Source organism: Apiotrichum porosum (genome assembly GCF_003942205.1).
Source record: "Apiotrichum porosum strain DSM 27194 chromosome Unknown scaffold_1, whole genome shotgun sequence".
In the NCBI taxonomy this organism is placed as follows: Eukaryota; Fungi; Basidiomycota; class Tremellomycetes; order Trichosporonales; family Trichosporonaceae; genus Apiotrichum; species Apiotrichum porosum.
In genome coordinates, this window is record NW_021167108.1 from 2,541,925 (window position 1) to 2,567,859 (window position 25,935).

Genomic DNA, 25,935 nt, shown 5'->3' on the forward strand with positions numbered 1-25,935 from the left:
AGTCGACGCGCGGCGCGTCCTGGATTCACATTTCAGCACGACCACACGACCACAAGACCACATGCCTTGCGTATCACGCACTGGGCGATCCGCGCAGCGTGGATCAGGAAACGAGAACGCGTAGCTCTTAGTAGTGGACCGACGCTGCGCTGCCACTTTCCTGGGCAGTAGTACAGCAACTACTAGCTCACCCATGTCTCAAAGGCTTGGCATTGCTTAGCTTAGAACAAGCTCCACGCCCCCATCCTTACTCGGGTCAGGCGGCGGCGGCTGGGGGGGTGGGGGGGGGGGGGGGGGGAAGGGGATTGCGGTTAGTACCGGGTCAGTCGCACCTCGTGGTGACAACGGACCAGATGCGAGAGCCAGGCCCCGCCACACTTGTCCAACTTTCTTTTTGTTCACGGCCTCCTGGAACGGATCTTGCGCGCGTACGCGCTTACGCGTGTGCGGCGACCACCACCACCGACGACAGCGCGTACAGCGCGTACAGGGCGCCACGAGACCCCCGGGGTTCTTCCTTTTTGTCCTTTTTAGCAATACCCTTAGGCCTTCTTGGGCAATGCATAGGCGCCCGGCGTGACAATTATGCCCATCAACCGAACGCCAACGCCGCTCCGGGTATGATCTCCGGCGAGCTATCCGTGGCGGCTGGGTCCGCCGTCAGTCGCTGTTAATACCTGTTATACCTGTTAAATGGCCTGCTCCCTGCCCGCTGTGCCCCTGCCCCTATACCCCTGCCCCCACCGCCGCCGCCGCCGCCGCGGCCTGCGAGCAAGCTCTGTGATGTGCGTGCAGGACAGGATCAGCCATATGGGTCGTTTCTCTCGCTCTCTCCTGATCCATCTTGCCCACAGCACTGGCTGCGCAGTGTGGCGTCGCACGCAGAGGGGGAAGGGATGGCAAAAGGTTGAAGGGATCCAGGACGGCCAGGACGAATGTGGCGGTCTAGGTTGGGCGGCGTAGGTCGCGGCGGCGCCAGGAGAAACGACTCGTGTCGTTTCGTTTAATTGGTTTCATGAGGTGAAGTGAGGTATGGCAGAGTGCAAGGAGGAGTATGGCATGTGGCCAGGTGGCAAACAGAGTACCCGGGCTGCGCGCGATCTGATAATGCCAGTCTTGCCGATGTGGGGATGAACTGCAACGCGTCGGCATCCCAGGTCCCGAGGAGTAATGTTCGCGAAGCGGATAGCCGTCAGTGGACGCACGGACAACCGGTATACGTCAAGACATCACGGTCGTATCGATAAGTGGGAATAATCTGCATTGCATAGGTCTGATCCATACCTCTACACACTGACACTGCTCTACCCCTCCCCGTGTTACTCACGCTGGGCTGGAGGGGCATCCTGCGTGTCGCTACCTTGGTGCACTACCTTTTTGTTCTCTCCACGCTGCTTTTTTAGAGGGTTGAGATGCTACGTGGGGGGGGCGAATTTAAAGGTTGGCCGCAACGTTGGTCACGGGCCACTGGTAAGTGCCAGCGTCGTCGCGCTTGTAGCCGTAGCGCTCCGAGAAGGCCGCCGAGTCGGCAGGGCCGCGCGCACCGTACGGGTAGGGCTCGGGCTTGGGCTTGTCGTTGTCGATCCAGTGGAGGATCGGGGTGAAGATCTTCCAGGCAACGTCGAGCTCGTCGTCACGAACAAAGTTGGAAGCGTCGCCCTTGAAGGCGTCGAGGATGAGGGCCTCGTACGCCTGGGGGATCTCGACGTCCGAGAAGCGGTTCTTGTAGGTCATGTCGAGCTCGGTGGGGACGGCCTTGGTGACGAGACCGGGAAGCTTGTTGTTGAGCTTCATGTAGACGGCCTCGTCGGGCTGGATGCGGAGGACAAGCTCGTCACGAGCAATGTCGGTGAAGATACCCGAGGTGACATCCTTGAACTGCACACGGATCTCGACCTTGCCCTCGTTGACGGCTATTTGTGTCTTGTCAGCTGTCTGAAATGGGGATCATGGCTCGGTGAATTGCTAAAACTTACCCTTGCCGGCCTTCATGATGAAAGGCACGCCCTCCCAGCGGGGGTTGTTGATGAAGAGGGTGAGAGCAGCGAAGGTGGGGCAGTTCGAGCCCTTGGGCACAGTGTCGTCGTCGAGGTAGCCGGGGTGGCCGTTGGCGGCAACGTACTGGCCAAGAAGGACGTCCTCCTTCTTAATGGGGGGAATGCAGCGGAGAACCTTGACCTTCTCGTCACGGATGTCCTCGGCAGCGAACGAGACGGGACGCTCCATGCAGAGAACCGACAGGGTCTGGAGAAGGTCTCACAAAAGTCAGCATTTGCGGGGCCATGATATGAGGTGCGGACAGGCCCTTATCTCATCTTAACTCACGGTTCTGGCAGACGTCGCGGATGATTCCAAACTCGTCAAAGTAACCGCCACGGCCCTCAGTGCCAAAGGGCTCCTTGAAGGTGATCTGAACGTTCGAGACCGAGTTCTTGTTCAGAGTCTGGTCGAGAACGACGTTGCCGAAACGGAGAACGAGGAGGTTCTTGACCATCTCCTTGCCGAGGTAGTGGTCGATACGGTAGGTCTCGTTCTCGGCCCACTCGGCCTTGAGGGCCGACATCATCTCACGGCACGACTCGAGGTCCTTGCCGAACGGCTTCTCGACAATGATGCGGTTACCGCCCTCGGTCGAGTAGTTGTTCTTACGGAGACCGGCGGCCACAACCGTGAAGACGGAAGGGGGGAGGGCCATGTAGAACAAGCGGTTGCGCCTGGTGCCACCGGGGCGCTTGGTCTCAATCTCGACCAAGCGCTTCTCGAGGGCCTGGTAGCCAGAGTCCTCGTCGTAAGGGCCGTGGACATACGAGAGGATGCTCTGGAACTTCTCAATCTCCTTCTTAAACTCGTCCTCGCTGAAGCCCTTGGGAGCCTTGATGTACTGAATAGCACGCTGCTTAAACTCCTCGTCGGTCATCTTGGTACGAGCATAGCCGACAATGTGGATGTCATCCGGGAGGTGGCCCTGGCGGTAGAGAGTGAAGAGGGCGGGGAGGGTCTTCTTCTTGGCGAGGTCACCGCTAGCACCGAGAACGGTCATGACAGTCTCGCCAACAAAGGCCTCACCCAGGGCCTCCATCGAGGGGATAGATCCACGCTTGGAACGCGACATGGTAGCTGTATCTTGGGCTGTCAGCTGGCCGTGACGCGGATGGGCGAAGAACATGGCCGAGGGTGGGCCGTCAAGTCCGCTCAAGAGCGGGGGTTGGGGAAGGTGGTGGTGTTGGGTGGAGACAAGCGAGTGGAGGTTGAAAATGTGATGGGGGAGAACAGAACTCACCTGATATCAGGGAAGGCGTGTGGGGTGTTGAGCGGTGGTTGGACGGTGTGGGTCGTGGTGGTGGTGGTCGCGGTGAGAGAGGGTATGCACAGTGGATGTTATGCACAGAGGAGGAGCGAGTGGATGGTAGTGAAGAGGAAGGGAGGGATGGGCCAAGTGGGGGATGTGTGCGCCGTGTGGGTGCGATGACGGTATGGGGGGGAGAGGGCCGGTTGCGGACGGGTGGGAAGTTGCACAAAGCGGGCAGCCGGATTAACGGGGCGGGGGGGGGGAATGGACAGTTGAATGAGGGCGGGTCGGCCGACGACGTCAGCTATAACAGAACTAGATATTCGGAGCGCTCGACAGGGTCGTTGCGATGGCGTGCGGCAATGGCTCTCGGGGCTCCTGGCACCGCGATGCTGGACCACTTACAAAGCAGAGACGGGGATGACTAAATGGGAACAGACGTGGAGAGATTGACGACGACGACAACGACGACGACGGCTATCAACGCGTGTGGAATATGGGCGGAGGCTTTTGTGGGAGGATGGATGTGTGTGTCGACAAGACAAGGTAGCGTCTGCCAACGGTCGAATGTTCGAGTGGAACCAGAAGAGTGGTAATTAATGTGTCGTTTGGTGCACGCACACACACAGAGAGACAGCCGCCCGCGTGGGCTCTCTGGTTGCCCTTGCTGGCATGCTTGGTGCTGGCCTCTCTGGGTTGTCGTGGTGCACAGGCGGCGGCTGTTCTGTGGGGCAAGACAGACCCGCACAGAGCGGACATGACACCCCCGACCCGCTTGTCGGCAGTCTGCGTCGCCAGCCAACCAGTGCTCGCAACCCATCGTCAACAGCCGCCGGTCACCAGCACCGGCGCGTGTCCGGCGACGCGGGCCGAGCGGGCCAGCTACTGGGTATGTGTACATATGGCCCAGAACACCCACAGCCATGCACAGCCAGCGTACCGGGAGGCCAGGAGGCCAGGAGACTGCCGAGGTCGGGCCCTCTCGACACGAGAACCCCCCCACCTTGGCACCACCGGTCCGTCTGGTCCGTCGCGCCCCCCGAGGATGTTCCATTCGGATCTCAACCCGGCGCACGCAATCAGTGCGATACAATGACGTGTAGTTTATGGTACATGCAAGAACCTCCCGAGGTGCCACGTGTCTCAAGTCACGTGATACAATCAGGTTTTGTGGTTTGAATCCGCCTGAATGACGCGGCGGATATCAGGTTCTCATGTCCGTCTCATCTCCGAGAGAGGTTGCGTCGCAATATTTGCCTCCGCGCTTCATTTCGATCCATTATTGTGGATTTTCCTTTTTTGTTTTTATTCCTAGACGCCTAGATCTCCACGACTCACCCTCTCACTCGTAGCATTCCGCAATATCCGCGTGGACCCCTTCGGCCCCTTCCCTCTCGGCCCTCTTGAGGCGGCTTGAAACGCCGTACTCTCCTGGCCAGGCATTGCGGTGGTTTTTTTTTTATTACCTGGCTCTTTCCACGTTTTTGCCTGAATCGACCCACTCGTTCAAACAAGGTAAGGTTTGCCCGCCAGAACCCCAGTAGCCCTGGGGCAGTGGCCGTGGCGTTCAGGTGTCGGACCGGTCGACGCATGCCGTCTGAAGCGCCCTTGAGCGCCAGCATCGGCATCCAGCTCAACTGGTCGTTGACACGCCCTGCACGCATGCGCGCTGGCACTCTCTGCTCGTGCAACGTGGGACACACCGTCCTTGTCAGAAGAAACCTTTTCCTCCCCGGGAACATGTGTTCCATCCGGCACGACGAGTCTCCTGCCCCATCTTGTGGTAACAGATATGCCTGTTTGCTTGAAAAGGCCCGAGGCGACAGGCCCCGAACATGTTCTGTTCCCTTTACTCTACGCTGCTGTGCTCTCATGGCGCCTTGTCCGAAAGACCGGAGATGCACAAAGGCCGAGCGTGTCGGAGGTGCGTCGGGTAGGCTAGGTGTTACCGGGTCACTGCTCCGGGAGACCCAAGACGCTTCCGGTGCCGAAACGACGACCTTTTACACACCTTGTGGGTTGCCTGTGGCATGGACTGACATGAGGTGAGTGGCCATGGGTGGCCACACACCGGCAAAAGTTGGCCCTCGGATCCTCGGATGAGCCGTTCTGGCACGAGGTGTGTTATATCCTGAGACAGCTGCCTTTCGAGGCACACTTCTGATACCGCGGAGCTAACTTGTGTGGCCACAACGCCGCGCCCTGCCGCCGACGTCGCCTGAAGAGCAAGTACCGGTCACCTCGGACCAACGTTAGCGTCCCAGCGGCCAGCGATCCCAGCGACTGAAGGCCGCCCAAAAAATAAAGAAAAAAACGGCCGCACCCAGACAATGTGTGGTCAAGGCCGCCGGTCGGCCCACAGGCCACACACCTGCCTGGCTCGCTGCCTGTTGGCGGCATGGCGGCGACGCGGCACCCTTAGACCCTCACGGCAGTGGTGCCGACCTTTCCGACTGGAAGACCCAAGGGACCCGATGCACAGCGCCATGGGTCCGTGAGGGCTCTGCTGGAACGCCTCATGGTCGTCACGGTGGCGCACAAAGTGCTCGCCTGGCCACTGCGCATGCGTGCGCCAGAGTTCTGCCAGTACCACCACTGACACTTTACCTGGCAAGAAACCTGGCGTACGGCCAAAGGAGGAGCCCCCGGCGTGTGCTGTTGTGTAACTGTGCTGACCCCAACGCCAGTTTCACCGCATGCCCCGCCCCTTGTTGCCCTCATGCCCTCTCGTCCCCTTGCCCTCGCATGCATTCTTGCCCTCACCAACACGGCCTCGCCGCCGCGAGCACTCTGGCCAGAGACCGATACAACGCCCACCCAAAGACCAACTTGGTCAATCTCTTGCCTTTCTGTCTCTGCCTTCATCGCTCACCACACTCATTTCGCCGTCTTCACGCAACACCCCCTCCCTCACCTACGGGCCTTCAACTCGATCCTCTTTACTGCCTCTGGTCGATCTGCGCGAGGATATATCGGACCGATGGCATCCTGGTCCTTTGAGTGCCCGGTCGAATTTCACCTCTCGTCCAGTCGGGCAGTGGGACCATCCTTCCCGACCCCTCGAACAAAGTCCCGCCCCCGTGTTCCGTCTTCGAATGTACGTTGTTCTGATGCCATTCGAGCAGGTCGTTCCTGTCCTCACAATGCTCCCCGCAATTACGCAAAGAGTGCATGTGCTGACTTTTCGGTAGACCTATGGCAAGGTCATCCCAGCTGCGCAGCAGCTCGCTTCCCCCATGTCCTCGCCGCCAGCTTCGCCGGTCTTTCCGCCGCCGCTGACATCGGACATGGGCGAAAGCAGCCGCTCTCCACGCCCGCGCGAGATCCACCCTCTGCAAATGTCCTCCTTGTCTTTGGCATCGCCCGAGCAGGCTCTGAGACGTGCGTACAGAACGCATGCAGGAGACGTCGGGCAATAAACCACCACCTCCTGCATTGCATACATACATGCAGTGTGCCACTTGTAATGTACTGACCCCGCGTGCCCAGATTCTCGGTCACATGGAAGGCTTACCCAGCACTGGAGGACCCCGACCAGCTCACCCGGCGCCGAACGCAACCTGCCCAACCGCTGGTTGCAGGGCCGCGTCCACATTGCTTTGCATGGCTCTGGCGGCTGTGACGGCGGTGAGCTGACCATCTACCGTCAAGGTGTTGTGAGTGTCCGAGGCCCAATCGTCACATTGGCTAATGTCAGCGCCGACCATTGTTCGTGTACCCCATCGCCCCCCTTGACGATGACAATGGATGGGCCATCTCGGATATTCAGCACCTGCACGCGTCGGTCGCTGCACGGGCTCACGCGGTTGCGCTGCGCGTGGTCGCGCCCAGATCGTCGCCGCCGCCCCCACCAGAGGAAGCCCAGTCGCCATCGACTCAGGCCGCACCCATGCGCATCGCCATCCCCCGCGAGCTGTCCGAGTCGTCGGCCACCACTGCCACAACGGACGTGTCGTCCAACCTCGCCACGTCGCCTCCCATGACGTTTTTGAACTCGCCCTCGTCCATGTTTAACAGTGGCGGCGGTAAGAAGCGTAACCCCAACGAGAGTCGTTTCAGCTTTGGAAGCTTCCTCCCAAACAGGTCGCGGAGCAAGACTGTCTCGTCGCCCAAGCAGAGCCCCGACCTCAGCGGCTCCGAGTGGACGTCGTCGTCGTCGGCGTCCCACCATGGCCACGGCCACCAGTACACCAGCCCCAGCCTGCACGGCCCGCAGGACGACTCGGACATTGAGACCATTGCGTACCTCTCGTTCATGTCTGCGCACGACCGCGACGAGTGGTTTGGCATCCTGCGCGCACTGGCAAAGGTACCGCTGGAAGAAGGACGCGAGGCCCGAACGCACCGTCGTCTCAAGGTCAGCGTCCTGGACCTTAACGAGATCCACCCGGCGCACAACAGCAGCACCACACTGCACCCGGCTGCACGTAGGTTGGACGCCGACGACTTGGAGGACATGGCGTCTGGTGGCAGCATCAGCTCGGAGGGGCACTATTCGCGCGCCAACAGCTCAAAGTACACGCCAAGGATAACGCGCACGGACGACGACAGCCACACTAAGCGCGGTAGCGTCAAGTCTGGCTGGTCGTGGCGTGAAACCATCCGCGCCGAACTGTAAGTAGCTGTTTCTTCATGTGGCACACGACAGAAGGAAAGAGAAGGAAGAAAACTGACCCGCCGCCACTAGTATTATCGATGGCACCCTCTTTGCGCGTACCGGATGGGTCAAGGCTGCCGCCCACGGCAGCACACCCTTCTGGGGTGAAACTTTCAGCTTTATGGAGCTGCCCCCCTTCAACACATGCTGTAAGTCACGAGTTTCGGGCGACATGAGGCTCGAGAATGCGCCCCATCTGACAGCCTACCTCAGACATCCATCTTTTAAAGCACAGGGGCGAGAACAAGCTGCCGGTCGTGTTTGCTGTTGTCGACCTGTCGCTCGTCTCGTCGTTCAGGACGCCCGACGACGAGCGATACCCTATCCGAGCAATTGGCGGTGGCCTTATTGGTGAACTCCGCCTCACGGTCCAGTACCAGGAAGTGGACGTCATCAACCAGACCGAGTACGACCAGCTTGTGAGTTTTGTTTTTGCTTTGTTTGATATTTTTTTTTCGGATGTCCACTGACACCATTCTCAGCAGGTGTCTCACTCTTACGAAGGCTCAAAGTTCCTCTACGTGATGAGCGGACGCGGAGTCATGGAGGGTACCATCGAGTACCTCGTCCGCATTGGGCTGTGCGAGGGTGTCCTCATGTCGCGTACCATCGACACTTGCACCCACGAAGCCACTTCCGGTAAGTCTGGAGTGTCCTATCACATGAACTGTTTTTTTGCTAACATTATTCAGCCGGCAGTACACTGTTCCGCAGCACGACGCCCATCTCCAAGACCCTCGAGGTCATCATGCGTCTCATGTGTGGCGAGTTCTTGCAGGCGGCCATCGGCCCCACAATCAGACGCGTGCTCCGCGAGAAGGTCGAGCCCAACTTGTTCTTTACGTATGCGGACGCACTTGACCCGCCCGTCAACTACCGCGCCGTCAACCAGATGCGCGAGATTGTCAGCGAGTGCTGGCACAACATGTACAACAGCCGCCACTTGTTCCCTGAGTGAGTTGTCACCACTGGGTCCGTGTGCTAACTCCCACCCAGCTTTGTGCGCCACATTCTGAAGCACCTCTTCTCCAAGGTCAAGGAACACCACACCGATGAGGGCAACGATCTCTTGCGATACAAGGCCGTGTCGTCGTTCGTCTTTGTGAGTTGCACCATAGGCACACGACGCCGAAAAAAATTTACTAACTCGTGTTCCAGCTCCGTCTGATCGGTCCTGCGTTGATGAGCCCCCACTTGTTTAACCTGACCGATAGTGAGGGTCCGGGCAAGCTGCGTAGCTCACCTTCGGGCCTCCTGTCTGGGCCTACTCAGCGTACTTTGACGCTTATTGCCAAAGTCTTGCACACGCTGGCCTTCTTCTCGGACAAGGAGTTGTTGCGCCATCCCGATATTGTTCTCTTTAGGAACTTTATCGTGGATAACACCGACGCCATGATGGACTTTATCATTTCGCTGGCTGTAAGTTTTACACCACCATGACTGTGCGAGGGCTGACTCTTCTTCTTCAGTCCCCCGTCAAGCCCCACTCGAACACGCCCCTCACCCTTACGCCTGTCGACCGCTTCCTCGCGGAACGCAAGCTGCGTGTGCCAGAATTCCAGGCCCAGGCGGTTCCCTACATGACCGAGGCGGGACCCATCGACCTCAGTGCCGACTGGGCCATCTGTCTCGAGACATGGTATGAGAAGCGCCAGCACCCGGGTGTCAAGCTGCATGTCGCCAAGACCTCCACCACGGACATCCAGCACCTCATTGCCAGGTACGACGGCCACCTCGACCGGATCCACGGCCTCGCGTACCCCGCCGAATCCGGGTCCTTGTCCACCAACACCTGTACCGAGTCTGCTGCTCCCCTCACACCGAGTGCTTCGCGTCCTTCGCTCAACTACTCCGTGTCGACGAAGAGCTCGGAAGAGTCGCACTCCGTTGCCAGCCAGCAGCCCCGTCGGTTCGGTTTCCCCGCTACACGCGAATACAAGTCGACGTCGCCGCACGACATCCTCGTGTCCCCCAACGAGTCGTACAGCGAGTCGGTCCCCGAGGTCCCCGAGACGGACGAGAGCACGACCGAGTCGCCCGACATGAACGGCAACTGCCCCGAGACGCCGGCCGAGTCGCCCGACATGAGTCTTATCTCCACCCCGCCGTCGGGCACGCTCAAGCTGCCCCGTCCCGGTGTGGACAGGCGCCACAGCACGCCCACGCCCACCACCACGGCCGGTATCGTCGAGTCGGTGATCGACCCGGACCGCATGAACATTCCGCTCATGAACTACACTATGAACAACGCGAGCGCCAGTGCGCTCGACTCGCCCTACAGCCAAGGAGGACAGCAAGGACAGGACCTGTCGCCCAACTACCAGCGCTCGATCCGGCGCAAGCGCCGGCCCACGCTGCCCAACTTGCTCTTGAACAGGCAGCCTACGGACCCCCAGGCCCCGCCAGTGCCCCCCCTGCCTTGGGCCGAGGTTAGGCGCGAGTAAGAGCCTTTGCCATTTTTTTTTTCTTGTTTCTTGGAGATTCGTTTTATTATACCCCACCCTGCTCCTCGACCACTATACCCATATACACACACTACCCGACACGACGACCACCCCGGGCTCACGACTATAAACCCGCTTTTGCCTAATACCATACCACACCTATTACTACCCTACTACATGGGACAGATACAGATACAGTACATACACACACTTGCGGGGATCCCATCCCACTGCCCCCGCATCAATCCTTTTATTTAAAGAGATGCAAAAAATACTTTTTTAAAAAGACAGACACTGGTGCAGAGCTCTTAATGTTCCCCACACAACCATTGCCCCCGCACAGCCCGCACAACCTGCCTGCCTTTGCCACATAACCGTACAGTAGGAACAGTCTCGCTCGCCCCGTGCCACCGGCTCGTTTTGCTCTGAAATCTAAATCTATCTCTCCTGTGCATGCCCGTGTTATACATACAAGTTGCTATATAAAATGAATGCCCACCAACACACGCGTTGTGTGTGTTTATGCCATTGCCCTGTTGACGTTGCTGTATCCGACACCGACGCACGAGACAAACACCTCGCCGGTTCCCGGTGCGCGGACCGAGTCGGGCGCGGCGCTGTCCTCGTCGCCCTCGGCCGCCTTGTCGTTGTGGCGGGGTGCCGGGGTGACCTTGAATTTGACACCGAAAAAGGCCATGAGGTCGCGCAGGAACTGGACAGTGTGCGCCGTGAGGTCGCCCATGAGACACTTGCCGACATCCTCTTTGCCCAGGACCATGAGGAGGAGGACGAGCCACTGGTGCTTGGCGTCGACGCAGCCGCCGTGGCAGACCTCCTCGAGCAGGAGGCGGGCCGCGTGCGTGGCAATGTCCTCGGGGGTCTGGGCGACGCCATTGTCCACGCCCGGAACGGTGCTCAGGCTCTCTGCCGAGTGGAGCACGTCGGTCGTCGACTGCGCCACGAGGGTGATGCCGTAGCCGGGCGACTTGCCCGAGTCCTCGCCCTTGTACACGTCCGTGTAGAGGTAAATGTCGGGAATGTAGCGGTTCAGCACGCCACGGGCGGCCTCGACCATGCGGTTGGCGAACTGGGGCGAGACACGGGTCGAGTATGCAATGCCGCGGATCTTGCGCACGCGGCCGCGGTCCACATAGTTGAGCGTCTTGAGCGACCGCACGATCGGGCACTTGAACACGACCGTGCCGCCGCCGCCGGGCGCCGAGCCGCGCTTCTTGATCTGCAGCTCGAGCCCGTCGCTCACGCCAAACAGGTGCAGGTGCGGCAAGGTGACGGTACGCACGGCGTCGGCGCTCAGGTCACGGCCCTCCTCACCGGTAATGCCGTTGAGGGTGACTGTCAAGGGCTTTTTGCAAAACGGCGCGAGCGGGACAATGACCTCGAGGTAGTAGCCGACTGACCGGCCCAGGTGGCAGTTGTGCGTCACGTTGCCGCCGGGCAGCAATCCCGGGTGGAAGATGAACGAGGTACCTGTCTGTCAGAACATGGTAAAAAGCCACAGAGGATTGAGATGAAAGAGGCTCTGTTGCCAGCCAACAACAAGACAAATACACACCAGTGAGGTTGATGTCAATGGTACTGCCGTTGGTAATCTTCTCGACGAGACGGAGCAAGTTGATCTCATACTCGCGCAGACCGACGTGGACGTCGTCAGAACGAATACCGTCGACGCGGATGGAGCGACCCGAGAGGATGGCGAGGACCAGACGCTGGCGGAGGTGCTTGTGGGTGCTAAACCGCAAGATGTCGCCCTTTGTCCTCGATGGACCAGCGGGAGCGGGCATGGTGTCAAGGCAAGCGGGGATCGGGGGAGCGGGGAGCGAGGGAGGGGAGCTGTGGCTAGCGGCGTGCTCGAGCGTAAGGTGTGTAAAGAGTGCGCGCGTGTGTGCTGTCTCGAGTGCGGACGCGGCCCGGGTGTGTTGTTGGATGAGGTTGATGCTCTGCTCGCTGTTGGAAGTCCTGCTCTGGTTGCCAGTGAGAGCGACAGAGCTGAAAGCAGGTCTGGTCCGAAATTAAGCTTCCGCTAGTCACGTGATATACTCGGTGCACCCCACGCGATGGGCACGTGGAAGCGTCGGGCGGGGTTGAGACCGGCTGTGACGTCAGAGTGCGATCCGCGCTAATCCGGGACCCGGCGTGCACTCGGCCTCCGGTCTCGCCGTACGGGGGGGTGTTGCCTCGTTTGCGTTTGCGTAGCGTGGGGCTTTTTTGACTGAATGGTCAATGTCTTTTCCGCTCTCGGCGCGTGGGTCACCGGCCACCGGCCCAGCGGGCATATCGGACTGGCGGGCCTCTGGGTGGCAGAGAGATAAAGGGGGGCCTCTGATGACCGCCGGGGGCCGGGGCTCAATGTTCGATCGTCATTTTCAATATTCCTTCGCTAGGAGATCTAGAGAGCTTGGAGCCGCCGCCCGTGTGAGAGAGAGAGCCCCCGTAAGCGTCGTCGCATTCGGCTGCCTGACACAACCACCCACACAGACACACACCAGTTCGTCAGCATCTCCACGTCCTCACAAACATCCTCACACCGGGACAGAACAAGTTCAGAGATCAGAGACGCATCCCCCAGCGTCACCACTGCCGTGTTCTGTGGCCCCCCTCTCCCCCACACACTTTATACAAAAGTCGCCGGGCGGGCCCTGCCATTTTATTCAATCATTTTACCCTGCCCCCCACTACGTCTACCACCCTCTCTTGTCACCCACACCACATAAACATCTCGGCGCCCGTGTCTGTACCCAGCTGTCAAACATCCTTCGTCCCGAACACCTAAGTCATGGGATCTGCAGAGGACACGTCGCCTGCTAGTTTGCCACTGCAGACAGGCTCAAACATGGCGCCCGATAACGCACCCCCCTCGGGGCCCTCCGCTTCCGACCTCGCTCCATCAGCACAGTCACCATCACCTGCTGTCACTACCAGAGCGTCCACCGCGGGCAACGAAACTGTCCCAGCAACTGCCTCTTCGTCGTCTTGTCGCCTCCCATCACTTGCTTCCCTGTCTGCTGTATCGCGTCGCCCACCATCCCTCAAAGACCTGAAGGCGGCCCTTCCAAACCTCATGCTCAAGCCTCGTACAGCAACTACCAACAGCACAGATACCGATCCCGAACCTGCAGACTTGTTTTCCGCAGACGAGCCACAGGTCCAGGTTCGTGGTCCCCAACCTTCCTGCCAGCTCTTCAACATGTTCAAGGCCCTCGCGGCTGGCGCTGGCACGCTGGGAGGGACTGCGCTCGACAACCTGGACGAGCTCGACACCGACTCTGACGACGACGAGACCGCCCCCGCGCCCCGGTCCGTCACACCCCGCGCTGACCAAGCGCGAGCGACCGACAAGGATGATAACATATCCGTCTCCGAGGTCTCGTCCGCTCCCACTCCCCACGGGACCCACACTCCTGAGGACTACAGCGTTCAAGACGCTGCGCTCGCGGAGGGTGGAGGCAACGGAGAGGACACCGATGCCGTCAAGCGTTGGCTTCAAGACACGATTGACCGCAACGAGCAGATCGGCAACCGTTTTGCTGCCGCGTCCATGTCCAACTTTTCGCCATTCGGAGAGCTGGAGATGCTTGAGAACTCTCAGCCACTGCCCGGTGCCCGTCGCCGCAAGTCGAGTATCCACCACCTCCTGACAAACTTGCCCGTGACCGAGGAGCCCGAGAATGCCGACAGCAGCTCATCCGATGATGAGTGGTACCTTGCCGATGAACACCGTCCCGTGTCCGATGACACGTCCGGTACCTCCTCCATTGCCCCCGTTGACGAGAGGCCTGCCCTCGAGCGTCTCCGCAGTGTAACCGCCGACGCCGACCTCAAACGCTTCCGCCATGACGACATTCCAGAGGACCAGAAGCTCTCCGTCATTGTCAACGAGTTTGGTGACATGGCCTCCAAGATGATAAACCGAGACGGTACCGAAGCTACCCCGGAGCGCATCCTGGCCGAGTCTCAGGGCTCCTTCTTCAAGGGTGTGATGATGATCGGCAACCTGCACCTCACCAACTACCGCCTCACCTTCCATGCCCTTTTGCCACCTGACGATGCGTTCACTGCTCCTCGAGTTATGCCCGACCAGACCGAGGCGCAGGCGGAGGCGCGTAGCGCTCGCCCGGACATTATCCAGTCTGGTCCGGTCACCTTGCACCGCCGCAGCGGTCCCGTGAAGAGCAGGAAGCGCGTGTGGATGGAGCTCTCGCCTGACATGCTCACGACCTACCCGTCAGCCGACGAGGCTGGCCGTGTCAGACCCCTGTTCTCAATCTTACGTGAGTGTTCCTTATGGTGCTTGGTGGCGTATCGGCACGCGTCACTAGATCACTAGGCGTCGTGTGTGTGTGTGTGTGTGCCTGTGTGTGTTGTGTAACAGTCCATTTGCTAACGAATTCCGCAGTCTCGACGGCACTTCGCTTGGCTCCATACGATGTCACCCACCCTCGCGACTTCTACCTCACGTACGATACCATCGAAGGCGAGCGTACCACGCACTTTAGCATCGACAATGAACAGAGTGCCATGGTCTGGCGCCGCCAGTTCGAAGGTGCCCTCTTCCGCTACGCACGCGACCGCTTCCGCGCGGCCCACCAGCGCGATAACGTCAAGGCAGGCTTTGAAGACGCACCCACGATAGGCAGTTCAGAATGGACCTTGCTCCGCTGCTGCGTTCCCCTCGACACTGCTACCCTCAAGGGTGTTGGAGATTACCATTCGTTTGCCACTCTTATCAACCTCGACGTGTCCCTCGACCACACCACTCATGTCACTTGGCACCCGGAGGAACTGGCCGACAGCAGCTTTACCGCCTACGGCAAATACAGCGACGCGGGACGCATGCTCGAGGACAAGAGCGGCAAGGAGCGTTCGCCAAGCGGCAGCAGCACCCCTCGCCGCAGCCTGTCTCTTCGTCAGGCCCTACCTTCCTTCAGGCGCCGTGAGCGTGAATCTTCACCCCGTCGATCGCCACTTGTACCCCACTCTGGTCCGCCTTCCATCAACACTGACGGAGCAGACAGCGCCTCAATGGAGAGGTCGTCGTCGGAAGACCTACCGTCCCCCCAGCGTTCGACCACGTGGGTGGACAGCTCCCTCCCTCCCCGCCTCTCGGGGCTCATCGGGCACAAGCGCAACACATCCGTTCCTGGCACCCCAGAGGAGAGGAGCCTCAACGGCGTGGACGTGGCCAACTCTTTCGAGTTCCTCGTCGCAGTCCTCAACGAGCAGGCTTGGTTTGCCACTGCTCTCGAAGGAGCGATGGTTGAAGCCCATAAGAGAGTTTACAAACCCGACGAGACCCACGTCAAGATGACCCTCGACGTTGGCGGTTATGACTGTCTTGTCATGGATGATGATGGGGAAGGCCAACCCGGTGACGACTCCAGTTCCTCGGAACCCGAGCACGTCTATGACGATGACGACGAGTCGAGCCTCAACAAACCCCGTGCCGTCTCGGAGACGCGCAAGGCCGAAAAGGCCCACCAGGCCGCCCGTGTCTTTGGCCTTCGCGAGGACGAAGGTATCTGGCTCAAGCGGTGCTACGTCTCCCACGGCCTCGTCCCTGCCCGTGGACACCTTATTGTCAACCCCCGCTTCATTTGCTTCTGGCGCCGCGCCACAGTGGGCTCGGATGTCAAGTACCGCTGGAACACCCAAGACGTCAAGCGTGCCGAAAAGGCTCCTCCCATCCGTATCGGTTGGCACGGCATGGTGCTCAAGATCCACGGCCACCATGACCAACGCTTCGAGTTTTGGCTGGCCAAGGGCCGCGACGAGACCATTGAGCGTATCAACGAGCTGCTTGTCCGCGTCGATGGCCGTGCCGATGGCGCGCCCACTGTCAGGCAGGGCACGGCAGACAGCCTCGCCACTGCTGCTACCACGTCGACGGTGGCGACCACAGACAGTACGGCCATTGCCGGTGACAGTGCCAGCATGTCTGAGACCACTGGATCGAGCACTCCGCCCTCGAGTGTGTCCGTGACTAGCGCGGAGCAGACGTGGAAAACCGCCAAGAATCTGGCCAACCCGACCATCACAGTCAACCCCGCGGTTCTCAAGGCCGGCACTGGAAGCGCACTCAAGCAGGCCGCCGAAGTGCTTGCCCCACCCGCTGACATGCTTGTGTACCCCAAGGCCCTCAGTGAGGACGCTATTGCGTACATGCCATTTGTCGCCAACCGGCCGTGGACCTCGCACTCTTTCAATATCCGCTTAACATCGCGTCGCTTCGCGATGCTCACTATTGGAAGCCGTGGAGACGTCCAGCCTTACATTGCACTCTCGCTGCGTCTCATGGAGGATGGCCACAAGTGTGTCATCATCACCCACGGAGAGTTCAAGGAGTGGATCGAGGGCTATGGTATCGAGCACCGCGAAGCCGGTGGTGACCCCACCGCGCTCATGAAGCTCAGTACCGAGCACCGCATGTTCTCACCGGCCTTCTTCAAGGACGCGCTGGGGACGTTCCGCCAGTGGCTCGACGACCTTCTGCTCGAGGCGTGGAAGGCGTCGCAGGACGCAGACGTCCTCATCGAGTCCCCCTCGGCCATGGCAGGCATCCACATTGCCGAAGCGCTCAAGATCCCCTACTTCCGCGCCTTCACCATGCCCTGGACCCGCACCGCGGCGTACCCGCAGGCCTTTATGGTGCCCGCATTCGACATGGGCCCCTCGTTCAACTACTCGACCTATGTGCTCTTTGACAACATCATGTGGCGCGCAAGTGCTGGCCAGATCAACCGCTGGCGCAAAAAGTACCTCGGCCTCGGAGCCACCGACCAGACCAGTCTGTCCGTCTCCAAGGTTCCCTTCCTGTACAACTTTTCGCCCGCGGTCGTCCCCAAGCCCCTCGACTGGTACGACGACATCACCATCACCGGATACTGGAACCTCGAGAACAGTGACATGGAGTGGACGCCGCCCGACTCGCTCGTCGCGTTCATGGAGCAAGCCAAGTTGGACGGCAAGCCGCTCGTGTACATTGGTTTCGGATCCATCGTTGTGCCCGACCCCAAGGCCATGACCAAGAGCATCATTAAAGGTGTTCAGAAGGGTAAGTGTAGCTGGGAGTTCTGTTGGTGAATTCAAGCTAACTCTTCAGCCGACGTCCGCGCCATCATTGCCAAGGGCTGGAGTGCACGCGACTCCAAGCCTGGAGAGGAAGACGTAGAGCTCCCTCCCGGAACATGCTACGGCGTCGACAAGGTGCCCCACGGCTGGCTCTTCCCCAAGATCAACGCGGCGCTCCACCACGGCGGCGCCGGAACGACGGGCGCGAGCCTGCGCGCTGGCCTCCCCACGCTCATCAAGCCATGGTTTGGCGACCAGAACTTCTGGGCCATCCGCGTCACAAAGCTCGAAGTGGGCATGAAGGTCGCCAGCCTGCGCAGCGACGACATTGCCGACGCGCTGCGCAAGGCCACCCAGTCGACCGTCATGATCGAGAAGGCGGCGCGTATCGGCGAGCGCATCCGCTCCGAGACGGGCGTCAACGCCGCCGTCAGTGCCATCCACGCCAACCTCATCCGCGCGGCGCAGAACCGCCAGGCGCTCAAGCGCGAGGACGCGCACCGCAGGCGTAGAGTCAGCCAGGAGGACGAGCAGGATTCAGAGGACGCCGCGGCGACGCCCAAGAAGGCCGACAGGGCCGTGACGCAGGGCAGTAGTACCTCTTCGTTCAGCTTGCCGCCCTTGCCCAAGGTGACTCTCCCGACGCTCGGATGTAAGTGAGCGGACGTGGGGGAAGAGGGAACGCTGTGAGACGAAGAAGGATCAGGAAGAGGCTGTGTCGATAGATGATTGTACAGTACATCTACAGCTACCGCAAAGTAATACACTAGATCCGGGGTGGACCTTGGATTGGATTGTAGACATGTCACCACTTGTGTTTAGCTGTGTTCGCTGCGACTGCTACAAATGGTGCAACGGGTGGTGCTGGTGGGAACGTTGCTCAAAAGATCTAATCTGGGGAAACACGCCGCAAGTGGCGCGGTTGATGCATACCCTACTCTTCTCCAACGGAGCACGGATGTACAGTGCATACGTACCGCCTCACGTCCGGGCTACACACGCTCTCCTCAGGAACAGATGGACGCGATCAAGGTCCCGACCATCGCGGCGAGGCTCGTCACGTCGAGAGCGCACGCGCCTGTCGTCTTCACGTTCACGGGGAGCGTCACGCTCACGCTTCTTGTCGTCGCGTTCGTCGGTCGATGCGGGGCGGTCACGAGTCGAGGATGCTGGAGCGTCGCTGGCACGCGGCGCAGGCTCGCGACGGTCTCCGCGTCTGTCACGGTCGTCGACCGGGCGTTCACGTTCTATCAAGAGACGTTGGCGGGTCAAAGTCGATCCGACCCGTCCACGGACCTCGGCTTCCACAAACACATGAGGCAGTGTCTTTTATCTAACAATATATCCAACCCACAAACGCAGCCGACCGTTCTCCTCCTGTGCGACCCGCTTCCTTCATTCCTATAACCACTCGTCATCAATCTGATATAGCTACGGCCATCGTCCCTCTCTGATCTCCACTGTTCGTTACTTCATCAGAAGCCATAATAGTGCGTGAAGCGAAAGTTGCGCCAATACCGCCTCCACCTAGCTGGCGTATCCAAGAACCGCCTGAACTTGCCCTGCTTGCGTGTCCGCGGCGGCTCCCACTGCAGCGGCGCATTGACAATGTCTTCTCTGTACGCGCGGAACAGGGGCAGACGGCCGTCCCCGAGCGCCAGCGCTCCTGTGGCGCATATCCCAATGATGACGGGATCCTCACCGTCGCAGTCGGGCGGGAAATCGACACGTCCCGCGGGCGGGTACCGCTCCCACAGTTGGCCGCGGCCCAGGTGGCCGCGCGTGTTGTGGCCCCAGGTGTATACCTCCCCGTGGGTGGAGAGCGCGACAAAGTGGTCGTTGTCAAAGGCAAAGTCGGCAATGGCAACGTCGGGGCGCGCAGTCAGCCAGGCGGCATGTTCGGGGATGGGGCTGAAGCCCGCGAAGATGAAGTGGCCGACTAGGGGCCAGCCGCCGCGTCGCTGGACGGCAAAGTACTCGTAACGCGCCTGGACTTTGGTGTTGAGCGGCGACGAGAAACTGGGCAGCTACGTGTGTCAGCTATGGTACTGTCGGTGGACTGGGCCAGCTCACGAAATGCCACACTCTGTCCCTCTCCTGGTGTTCCTGGAGAAACTCGACTCTTCGACACCATACCTCGCCATTGGCTCGGAGGACCAGGACAAAGTTGGCTCCCAGCGCCACGTCCACAATCTTCTGGCGTCCAAGAATGCGCAGGATCGTCTCTTCGTCGCTGTCGTCGGTGACCGTTTCCTCGACCTGGCCGGCCTTGTCCAGCACCTGTGCCCACCACTCCTCCCACTCGTTCCGTGACTGGCCGGTGTTGTGCTCGTGGGACATCCAGAGGGACCACTTGGCTCTTGGAATGAGACCTGGAAGCACAGACGTCCGTTCTGGACTGTCGGTCCGCCACAGAATCAGCTCTCCAGCCTTGGTAAGGACCACCGCGTGCATATCCCCGATGGCCACCTTCTCCACCGTCGACGTAGAGGGGATCAAGACCGGCACGCGCGGTTCCCACCAGGTGTCTTGAATGCCACTGCCGGGATGGACAGGCAAGAGGGGCTTGCAGGTAGTCAGCGACCGGGTCAACTGCGCGCCAGATGTGTACTGACCGAACTAAACCGCTGCCACACATTCCCGTCCGTGTCCAAGACGATGATACTGAAAACCCCGAGGCTCACAGATCGAACGGCGGGGAACTCGATACGCCTTGGAAGACGCGAGCTGGCGATACCCCAGAATCGAATTGTGCCGTCCGCGTTGTGGGTGATGCATCGGTTGTTGTATGACTGGATGCTCTGTATGTTTTCGGGCCTCACGAACCGATCGGTGATTCTTGCGGGGCGAAGGAGTGCAGCCTCGTTCCCGAATGCGCGAAACTCGGTGTTTCGCGGGATGGGGAAACGGGTGTCGTAGTCGCCCCAGGTGTATACCTGGGGATACAGGAGGCCAAGGTAGATGTGGCGGTAGGTGAGCGGGGTGGTACGGCGAGCTGGCTGGGGCCTGCGGAGGGTGTCGCCGTCCGTGTCTTCCTGCATCGCACCCTTGCTCTTGTCCGCAGTCGACTGGCTTGCCATGTCCACGCTATCGAGTCCGCGCGAGACGCTGGTACTCGTTCCCATACCCCAGCCGCGTAACAACTCTGCCGCATGGGGCATGTCCACGAGCAAACGTGCGCGCCAGAACGGCTCGTCCAACTGTTGTATCAGCTCAATTCACCACGTCTGTTTTGAGCTCACCGCCACATGGTGGAAGTACGTGCACGTCCAGCCAAACAGGACAACCTCGTCAGGCGTGAGGAAGTAGAACAAGCTGTGTGTGAAAACCTCCAGAGGAAAGTCGGTGATGTTGCGTGGAACGTAGACCGGAGGCCGGGGGGCATGGTATCGGTTTCGAAGGCTGTGCGTAAACGTAGCGAGATGGACAGCTGGGACCTTTATGTGGAGGTTTGGCATCGACGAGCGCCTTAGGAAGGTGAGGGCCCTGCCCATGGGCTGCTTTGGCATCTTGGTCGGCAGCGGGCTGGGACTCAGCTTGGCCGCAGGTGGTGGCGAGGCCCGAGGAGTGTGGTATTCGGACGAACCGGCGTGGGAGGTCGTTTCTGCTGGTGACGAGGGGTGCGGTATCGTCCCTGGAGTCACTTCGACCAGCGAAGGGGGTGGTGGTGTGACCATAACACTCACGGATCCTGAAGGCGACATTGCGAGGCGAGAGACTGTGCAGATGAAAGTGCTTGTCGCCATAAGCACCATCACCGTTACAGTGCAAAAGAGTGGCCATAGTTCACAATTCCACCACAAGCGTCATCGAGCACACAATCCGCGGTACCAGGGGCACGAGTGATGGCCGCGCTTCCTTGAGGTGACTTTGAGCTTCCTTTTGCCTCCTGTTTCCGATGCGTGATGTGATGTGGTGTGTGCTGTCTGTGCGTGAGAATGAGAAGTGGACTTCTTTCCGTTCCTCTTGTCCTCGTCAACAATGGCTTCTGGCGGTATGTTTGGAGCACCTGGTGTATCAGCTGACCGGCTGTTGAGGAAGTAAATCAAAGCACATCGATTATGAATCTATTGTAATCCCACGAATATATGAATTAGAAAATGACCTCCTTCGATTACAAAGTGTACAAAAACTCCAAAGTGGCCGAAGACGCACTCCCCCAGAGAAACACAATACTTTTCGCCCGGTGGTCTGTGTGGAGGTCTTTTGTGTTTTTTCGTCAAGCCCGGTCGAAAAACTCACCCGCCTGAGAAACACAACACACTTTTCGCCCGGTGGTCTCTGTGGATCTGTGGAGGTCTGTTGTGTTTTGCACACGGAAGACGGCGGACGGATCGAAGTGGAGAACGCATTACTCTGCGAAACCTGCCTTTGGAACTGTGGTAGTGTGTTTCTGGGGCAAGCGGCCAATCGTCCGTCAATGGTAGCCGACACAGATGGATGCACTCGGGCTGGATTTGCACTGCCAGCGTTGAGTAATGAGTTGGGCAGAGCCTCATGACAACTGCGTAGCTTTCACCAGTCACGTCCTGTCTGCACCTCCCGCCTGTCCATACGCCAGCGATCCTGTGAGGGCAGCTCATCTCATCTCGCTCACAGCGTCCACTCAGCCTGCTGCAGCACGACTCTATACCCATCTCGATCCGCATATGTCCGCCCCTTGTCGTCCCAATAAGGGTTGAAAGACGACACGCGCACAAAGCCATGTTCTTCGGCGCGCTGACACGTCTCGGCCCATTCCTTCTCGTCCGGATAGTAGAATACAGTCAAGTCCTCGTCCGTAGGTGCTGGTGTGACGACGTGCGTGCGGCAGATGGTGAATTCAAAGTGATATGGGGACCCGGGATGGCCGAGCATGACGCCGTCAAAGCCGGCGTGGTCCTTGAACGAGCATTGCTCCGTCAGGGCGAATGCGCCGCACCACATGGCCGACGAGAGGGCCGGGTCCCTCACTGGCCGGGCGATACGTAGCTTGGGCGGCATGGGGAAGGGAAGACTGGATATGATGAGGAGATGTGTAGACTATACATGCGTTGCTGTTATTGTTCACGTTCACGACTCGAAGCTCCCCATTGCCAGGGCCCCTGGCGCCAGCACGTGATGCGGCCGAAGTGGGCCAAGTGGCGGTGACGACGCTTCGCGAAGAGGTAGCTCTTAAGCTCTCTCGATCTCTCGCCTAGAGCCACCTCTCCACCGCACTGGGGACAAGCTGTGCCAGGCCGTAGCGGCCACGCGTTGAGAACGTGAGAACATTTTGGCACCCGGAAGCGATTTTGTGGCGGGGGGGCCAGATGCTGTGCTCAAGGACTTTATGCATCTCTTCAGCCTCAGGATCGCCAGAAGCGTCGTCTATATCGGGATCACCTGTCCAGACCATAACATCGGCGTTCAACGACGCGCACATGTCCAGTCTCGGCAACCCAAGATCTTATCCAGAAAAATGCATTAACTTAAACGTCCAGCTATAAGATGTCCATTATATTTACGTGGACATGTGAAATAAAGAAGTCTTCTCTGTGTCGTTTCCTCTTGGGTCATGTTGCCCTACGCCTCGATATCGTCGGTGAGCTCGACGCCGCGCTTGACGCGGAAGAGCGCGTAGCCCTTGATGCCGAGGACGACGACGATCCAGCAGAAGACAAAGCACGTAAGTGCAATAGTGAGGTTGAGGAAGGCCATCATGTCGTCAAAGCCCGAGCGCATGGCCGCAAAGGCCACCTCCTCGTCCGAGAGCATAAAGACGATACCGCCGGCAGCCCAGCCAAACGAAGTAAGAACCTCGGTGGGCGGGCGCGACGGCATTGTCGACTCGACGGGCGGGCGGAGCCACAGGAAGGTGTAGGTGAGGAAACGGAATGTACTACCACCGGCGAGAAGGAGGCCCCACAGCGAGTGGATCTCGACCTGGAACTTGTAGTCCTGGTGGTGGGCGGCCATGGCAAGACCTGTGATGCCGATGACGAGGGCCGGGAGGGGGTTGAAGCTGAACGAGTACGAGACGGGCTGGCGAACGCGGCTGTCCCGGCGGCCAGTGTACAGAACGGCCGAGAGGGCGCGGCGCACACGCTTCGACTCGAGGAGCATGCCGGACAGGCCGGCAAACCAGAACATGACCGCAATGGAAATGTGCTGCACCTGCTTGACGGTGTATGGGTCGCCGTGCTTGGAGCCAAACCTCTCCATCCAGGTGTTGGAGATGCCGTACAAAAAGATGACGGCACACTCGACCATCTCAGCAGAGATGGCGTCCGAGTCCGACGGCTTGAGGTTCCAAGCCCATCCCAGGTCGGCGTAGGCGCCGAGGTAGCGAGCGAAAGTAAGGACACCGTAGCCAAAGAAGATGGACCCCTTGATAGTGTGCGCGGCACATGTGTTGATAAAGCCAGCCCGGCACATGCCGACATAGATGGGGATACCGGTGCAGACAGCCACATAGGCGACAACGACCTGCGTCCGGCGCACCCAGGTGAGGATGATCTGGCCCAGTCGCGCCACCGAGATGCGCTCGTTAAGCTTCTGAGGGGCGGCCTCGGGAACGGAGATCCAGCGTGGCGCCTCGTTGTCACAGTGGTCGTCGAACGCGCCCGCCTGTGAACGCTTGCCCTTGCGGTCGGCACCCATCTCGAGCTCAAAGCCATGGGCCGAGGAGCCCGACGAGGTGGGTGTGTCCCGGAGGGTACCGTCCGAGCCGGTGGAGTGGCGAGACGCCGAGTGGCGGTGCGAGTGCGGCGACACGCGGCCAGAGCTGGTGGGCGAGTCGTCCTCGTCGTCCTCGTCATCGCCGAGCGCAAAGACGGAACGGCGGTTGTGCTCCTCCTCGAGGCCGACCATTTCGTAGCGGCTAGCCTCGATAAACTTGTCCTCGCGAGTGGCGTGGAGCGCATCGGTGAAAAACACGCGCCAGTCGCGGTTTCCAGAACGGTGGTACGTGACGGCGGAAGCGATCACGCCCAACGAGTCGAGGGCTGCAAGGGCGATGGAGGTGAGGACGAGGATGTTGCCAATGACGCCGTGCTTGGCACCTTCGTACCTGCAAGCTAGTCAGCGCTGATTATGGACGTCGCAAGTATGGGCTGCGTATGCGGAATGTGCGTGCCACTGTGTGGTGTGCCTGCGCAGCAACGCGCTTTGCTCTTTGCTGAGGCCACATGCAGCGAGCGAGCGCATGCAGCCTTCTAGCACCCGAGCTAGCGTGTCACACTCTGTGAATGTGCGTGGCGCGCGGCCGCCGCTGCGCGCTGCCGAGCAATATGCGCTCGGAGTGATGGAACGGCCGTGGCACCCGAGACGGTGGTGGTGGACGGCGCCACTCCGCCACGATCTGCGGACGAGTGGTGCCGAGCGAGCATCCCGCACCCCCCCAAGGCACAATCTGCTTCTGGTATACCCGTTCGGCAACTTCCGCACTTTTGTGCCACGGACAATGCCGCGCGAGCATACGCAATCATCACAACACGCACACACCCAACAAGCCAACAAGCCCGCCTTCCTGAAGGAGGGAGGGGGCATGTGCCCTCACGCCCTCGGTCTTCGGCACACAACGACACGGAACATCGACCTCGTGTTCCTCCTGGCTACTCATGCTACTCACATGTCTGGCATCGCTGCCTTGTAGGCGACACCCGCGAGCCAGCCGACAATGGCCACAGCGAGGAACACGCCATTGGCGAGATAGTGACTGGGGTGGCCAGCAGCACGAAGGGCGAGGGCTGGCTGCGTCAGCATTGTTGTACATCGATGATGTGATCGGATCCGAAGTGCCGGAGTCAAGTTGTGGACGCGGGGGGTAGAGGTAGGTCGCGGCATGTGCTCCAACTCTGGCGGTATGACAGCTCCAGACGTGCAGACACGCACAGATCGCACACAGGCGCTACCAGACACAGGTGGGGCATACCGGCTGCTGCGCAAGCAACAACTCATCCCGACCTTTCTCGTTGCCACTTACAGACTGGAAGAGCTCCAAAGTACGCCAGGACCATGGACAAGACGTGCAGGAGCATCAGGCGTGGGTGTGAAGCAACGGTTTCTGCGTCCCAGCCCTTGGTGAGGTCCTCTCCAAAGATTGCCGAGTCGTTGGTGAGGCGGAAGTCGGCGTCCAGGTAGGTTGGGGGGAACGTGTGCCAGCGGTGAACATCGGCGTCGTCGAGGTACTCCTTGATTGGAGCATGCGAGTTGTGGTGATGGGCGTCATGGCCATGTGGTGGTGCGGGAATCGACGAAGACGAGGCATGTGCGATTGCAGAAGAGGCAGCAGAGGAATACGACTCGAAAACGGTGGCAGTGGCGGCCACTTCGTGCTCATCGCCGTGAGCCATGTCCATCATCTCGTCCTCGTCGTCGCCGTGGCGGCCCGCGAGCTGGGCCGCTGCTGGCAGTGCCAGCAACGGAAGGAGGTAGGCAGCACGCATGGGAGTTGCTTGCCCAAAGGTGGGGGAGGGGCGCTGTGGTTGTTGTTGTTA

At 59.9% G+C, this 25,935-nt stretch overlaps 7 protein-coding genes across 7 annotated transcripts; 2 read left to right on the forward strand and 5 right to left on the reverse strand.

The window, feature by feature from the left end:
• Positions 1-1,434: 1,434 nt before the first annotated feature.
• ZWF1 (Glucose-6-phosphate 1-dehydrogenase) lies at positions 1,435-3,166 on the reverse strand (the record flags this gene model as incomplete). The annotated part of the gene is made up of 3 exons (XM_028616731.1): positions 1,435-1,913; positions 1,977-2,255; positions 2,326-3,166. The coding sequence occupies 3 exons, from the start codon at positions 3,164-3,166 to the stop codon at positions 1,435-1,437; spliced, it is 1,599 nt and encodes a 532-aa protein (XP_028480588.1).
• Positions 3,167-5,985: 2,819 nt separating this feature from the next.
• EHS24_000921 (uncharacterized protein) lies at positions 5,986-10,390 on the forward strand (the record flags this gene model as incomplete). Its single annotated transcript, XM_028616732.1, has 11 exons — positions 5,986-6,386; positions 6,503-6,670; positions 6,798-6,945; positions 6,987-7,903; positions 7,977-8,095; positions 8,160-8,365; positions 8,429-8,585; positions 8,639-8,900; positions 8,943-9,048; positions 9,105-9,365; positions 9,416-10,390. 11 exons carry the CDS (start codon positions 5,986-5,988, stop codon positions 10,388-10,390), a joined length of 3,720 nt encoding a protein of 1,239 aa, XP_028480589.1.
• Positions 10,391-10,910: 520 nt separating this feature from the next.
• EHS24_000922 (uncharacterized protein) lies at positions 10,911-12,192 on the reverse strand (the record flags this gene model as incomplete). Its single annotated transcript, XM_028616733.1, has 2 exons — positions 10,911-11,878; positions 11,964-12,192. 2 exons carry the CDS (start codon positions 12,190-12,192, stop codon positions 10,911-10,913), a joined length of 1,197 nt encoding a protein of 398 aa, XP_028480590.1.
• Positions 12,193-13,241: 1,049 nt separating this feature from the next.
• On the forward strand, positions 13,242-18,369 carry EHS24_000923 (uncharacterized protein; the record flags this gene model as incomplete). Its single annotated transcript, XM_028616734.1, has 4 exons — positions 13,242-14,679; positions 14,805-17,459; positions 17,508-18,128; positions 18,299-18,369. 4 exons carry the CDS (start codon positions 13,242-13,244, stop codon positions 18,367-18,369), a joined length of 4,785 nt encoding a protein of 1,594 aa, XP_028480591.1.
• Positions 18,370-18,951: 582 nt separating this feature from the next.
• On the reverse strand, positions 18,952-21,180 carry EHS24_000924 (uncharacterized protein; the record flags this gene model as incomplete). The annotated part of the gene is made up of 4 exons (XM_028616735.1): positions 18,952-19,503; positions 19,613-20,041; positions 20,161-20,676; positions 20,719-21,180. 4 exons carry the CDS (start codon positions 21,178-21,180, stop codon positions 18,952-18,954), a joined length of 1,959 nt encoding a protein of 652 aa, XP_028480592.1.
• An 889-nt stretch (positions 21,181-22,069) lies between these two features.
• On the reverse strand, positions 22,070-22,459 carry EHS24_000925 (uncharacterized protein; the record flags this gene model as incomplete). The annotated part of the gene is made up of 1 exon (XM_028616736.1): positions 22,070-22,459. The coding sequence occupies one exon, from the start codon at positions 22,457-22,459 to the stop codon at positions 22,070-22,072; it is 390 nt and encodes a 129-aa protein (XP_028480593.1).
• A 561-nt stretch (positions 22,460-23,020) lies between these two features.
• EHS24_000926 (uncharacterized protein) lies at positions 23,021-25,884 on the reverse strand (the record flags this gene model as incomplete). Its single annotated transcript, XM_028616737.1, has 3 exons — positions 23,021-24,506; positions 25,068-25,185; positions 25,422-25,884. The coding sequence occupies 3 exons, from the start codon at positions 25,882-25,884 to the stop codon at positions 23,021-23,023; spliced, it is 2,067 nt and encodes a 688-aa protein (XP_028480594.1).
• Between the last annotated feature and the right edge of the window lie 51 nt (positions 25,885-25,935).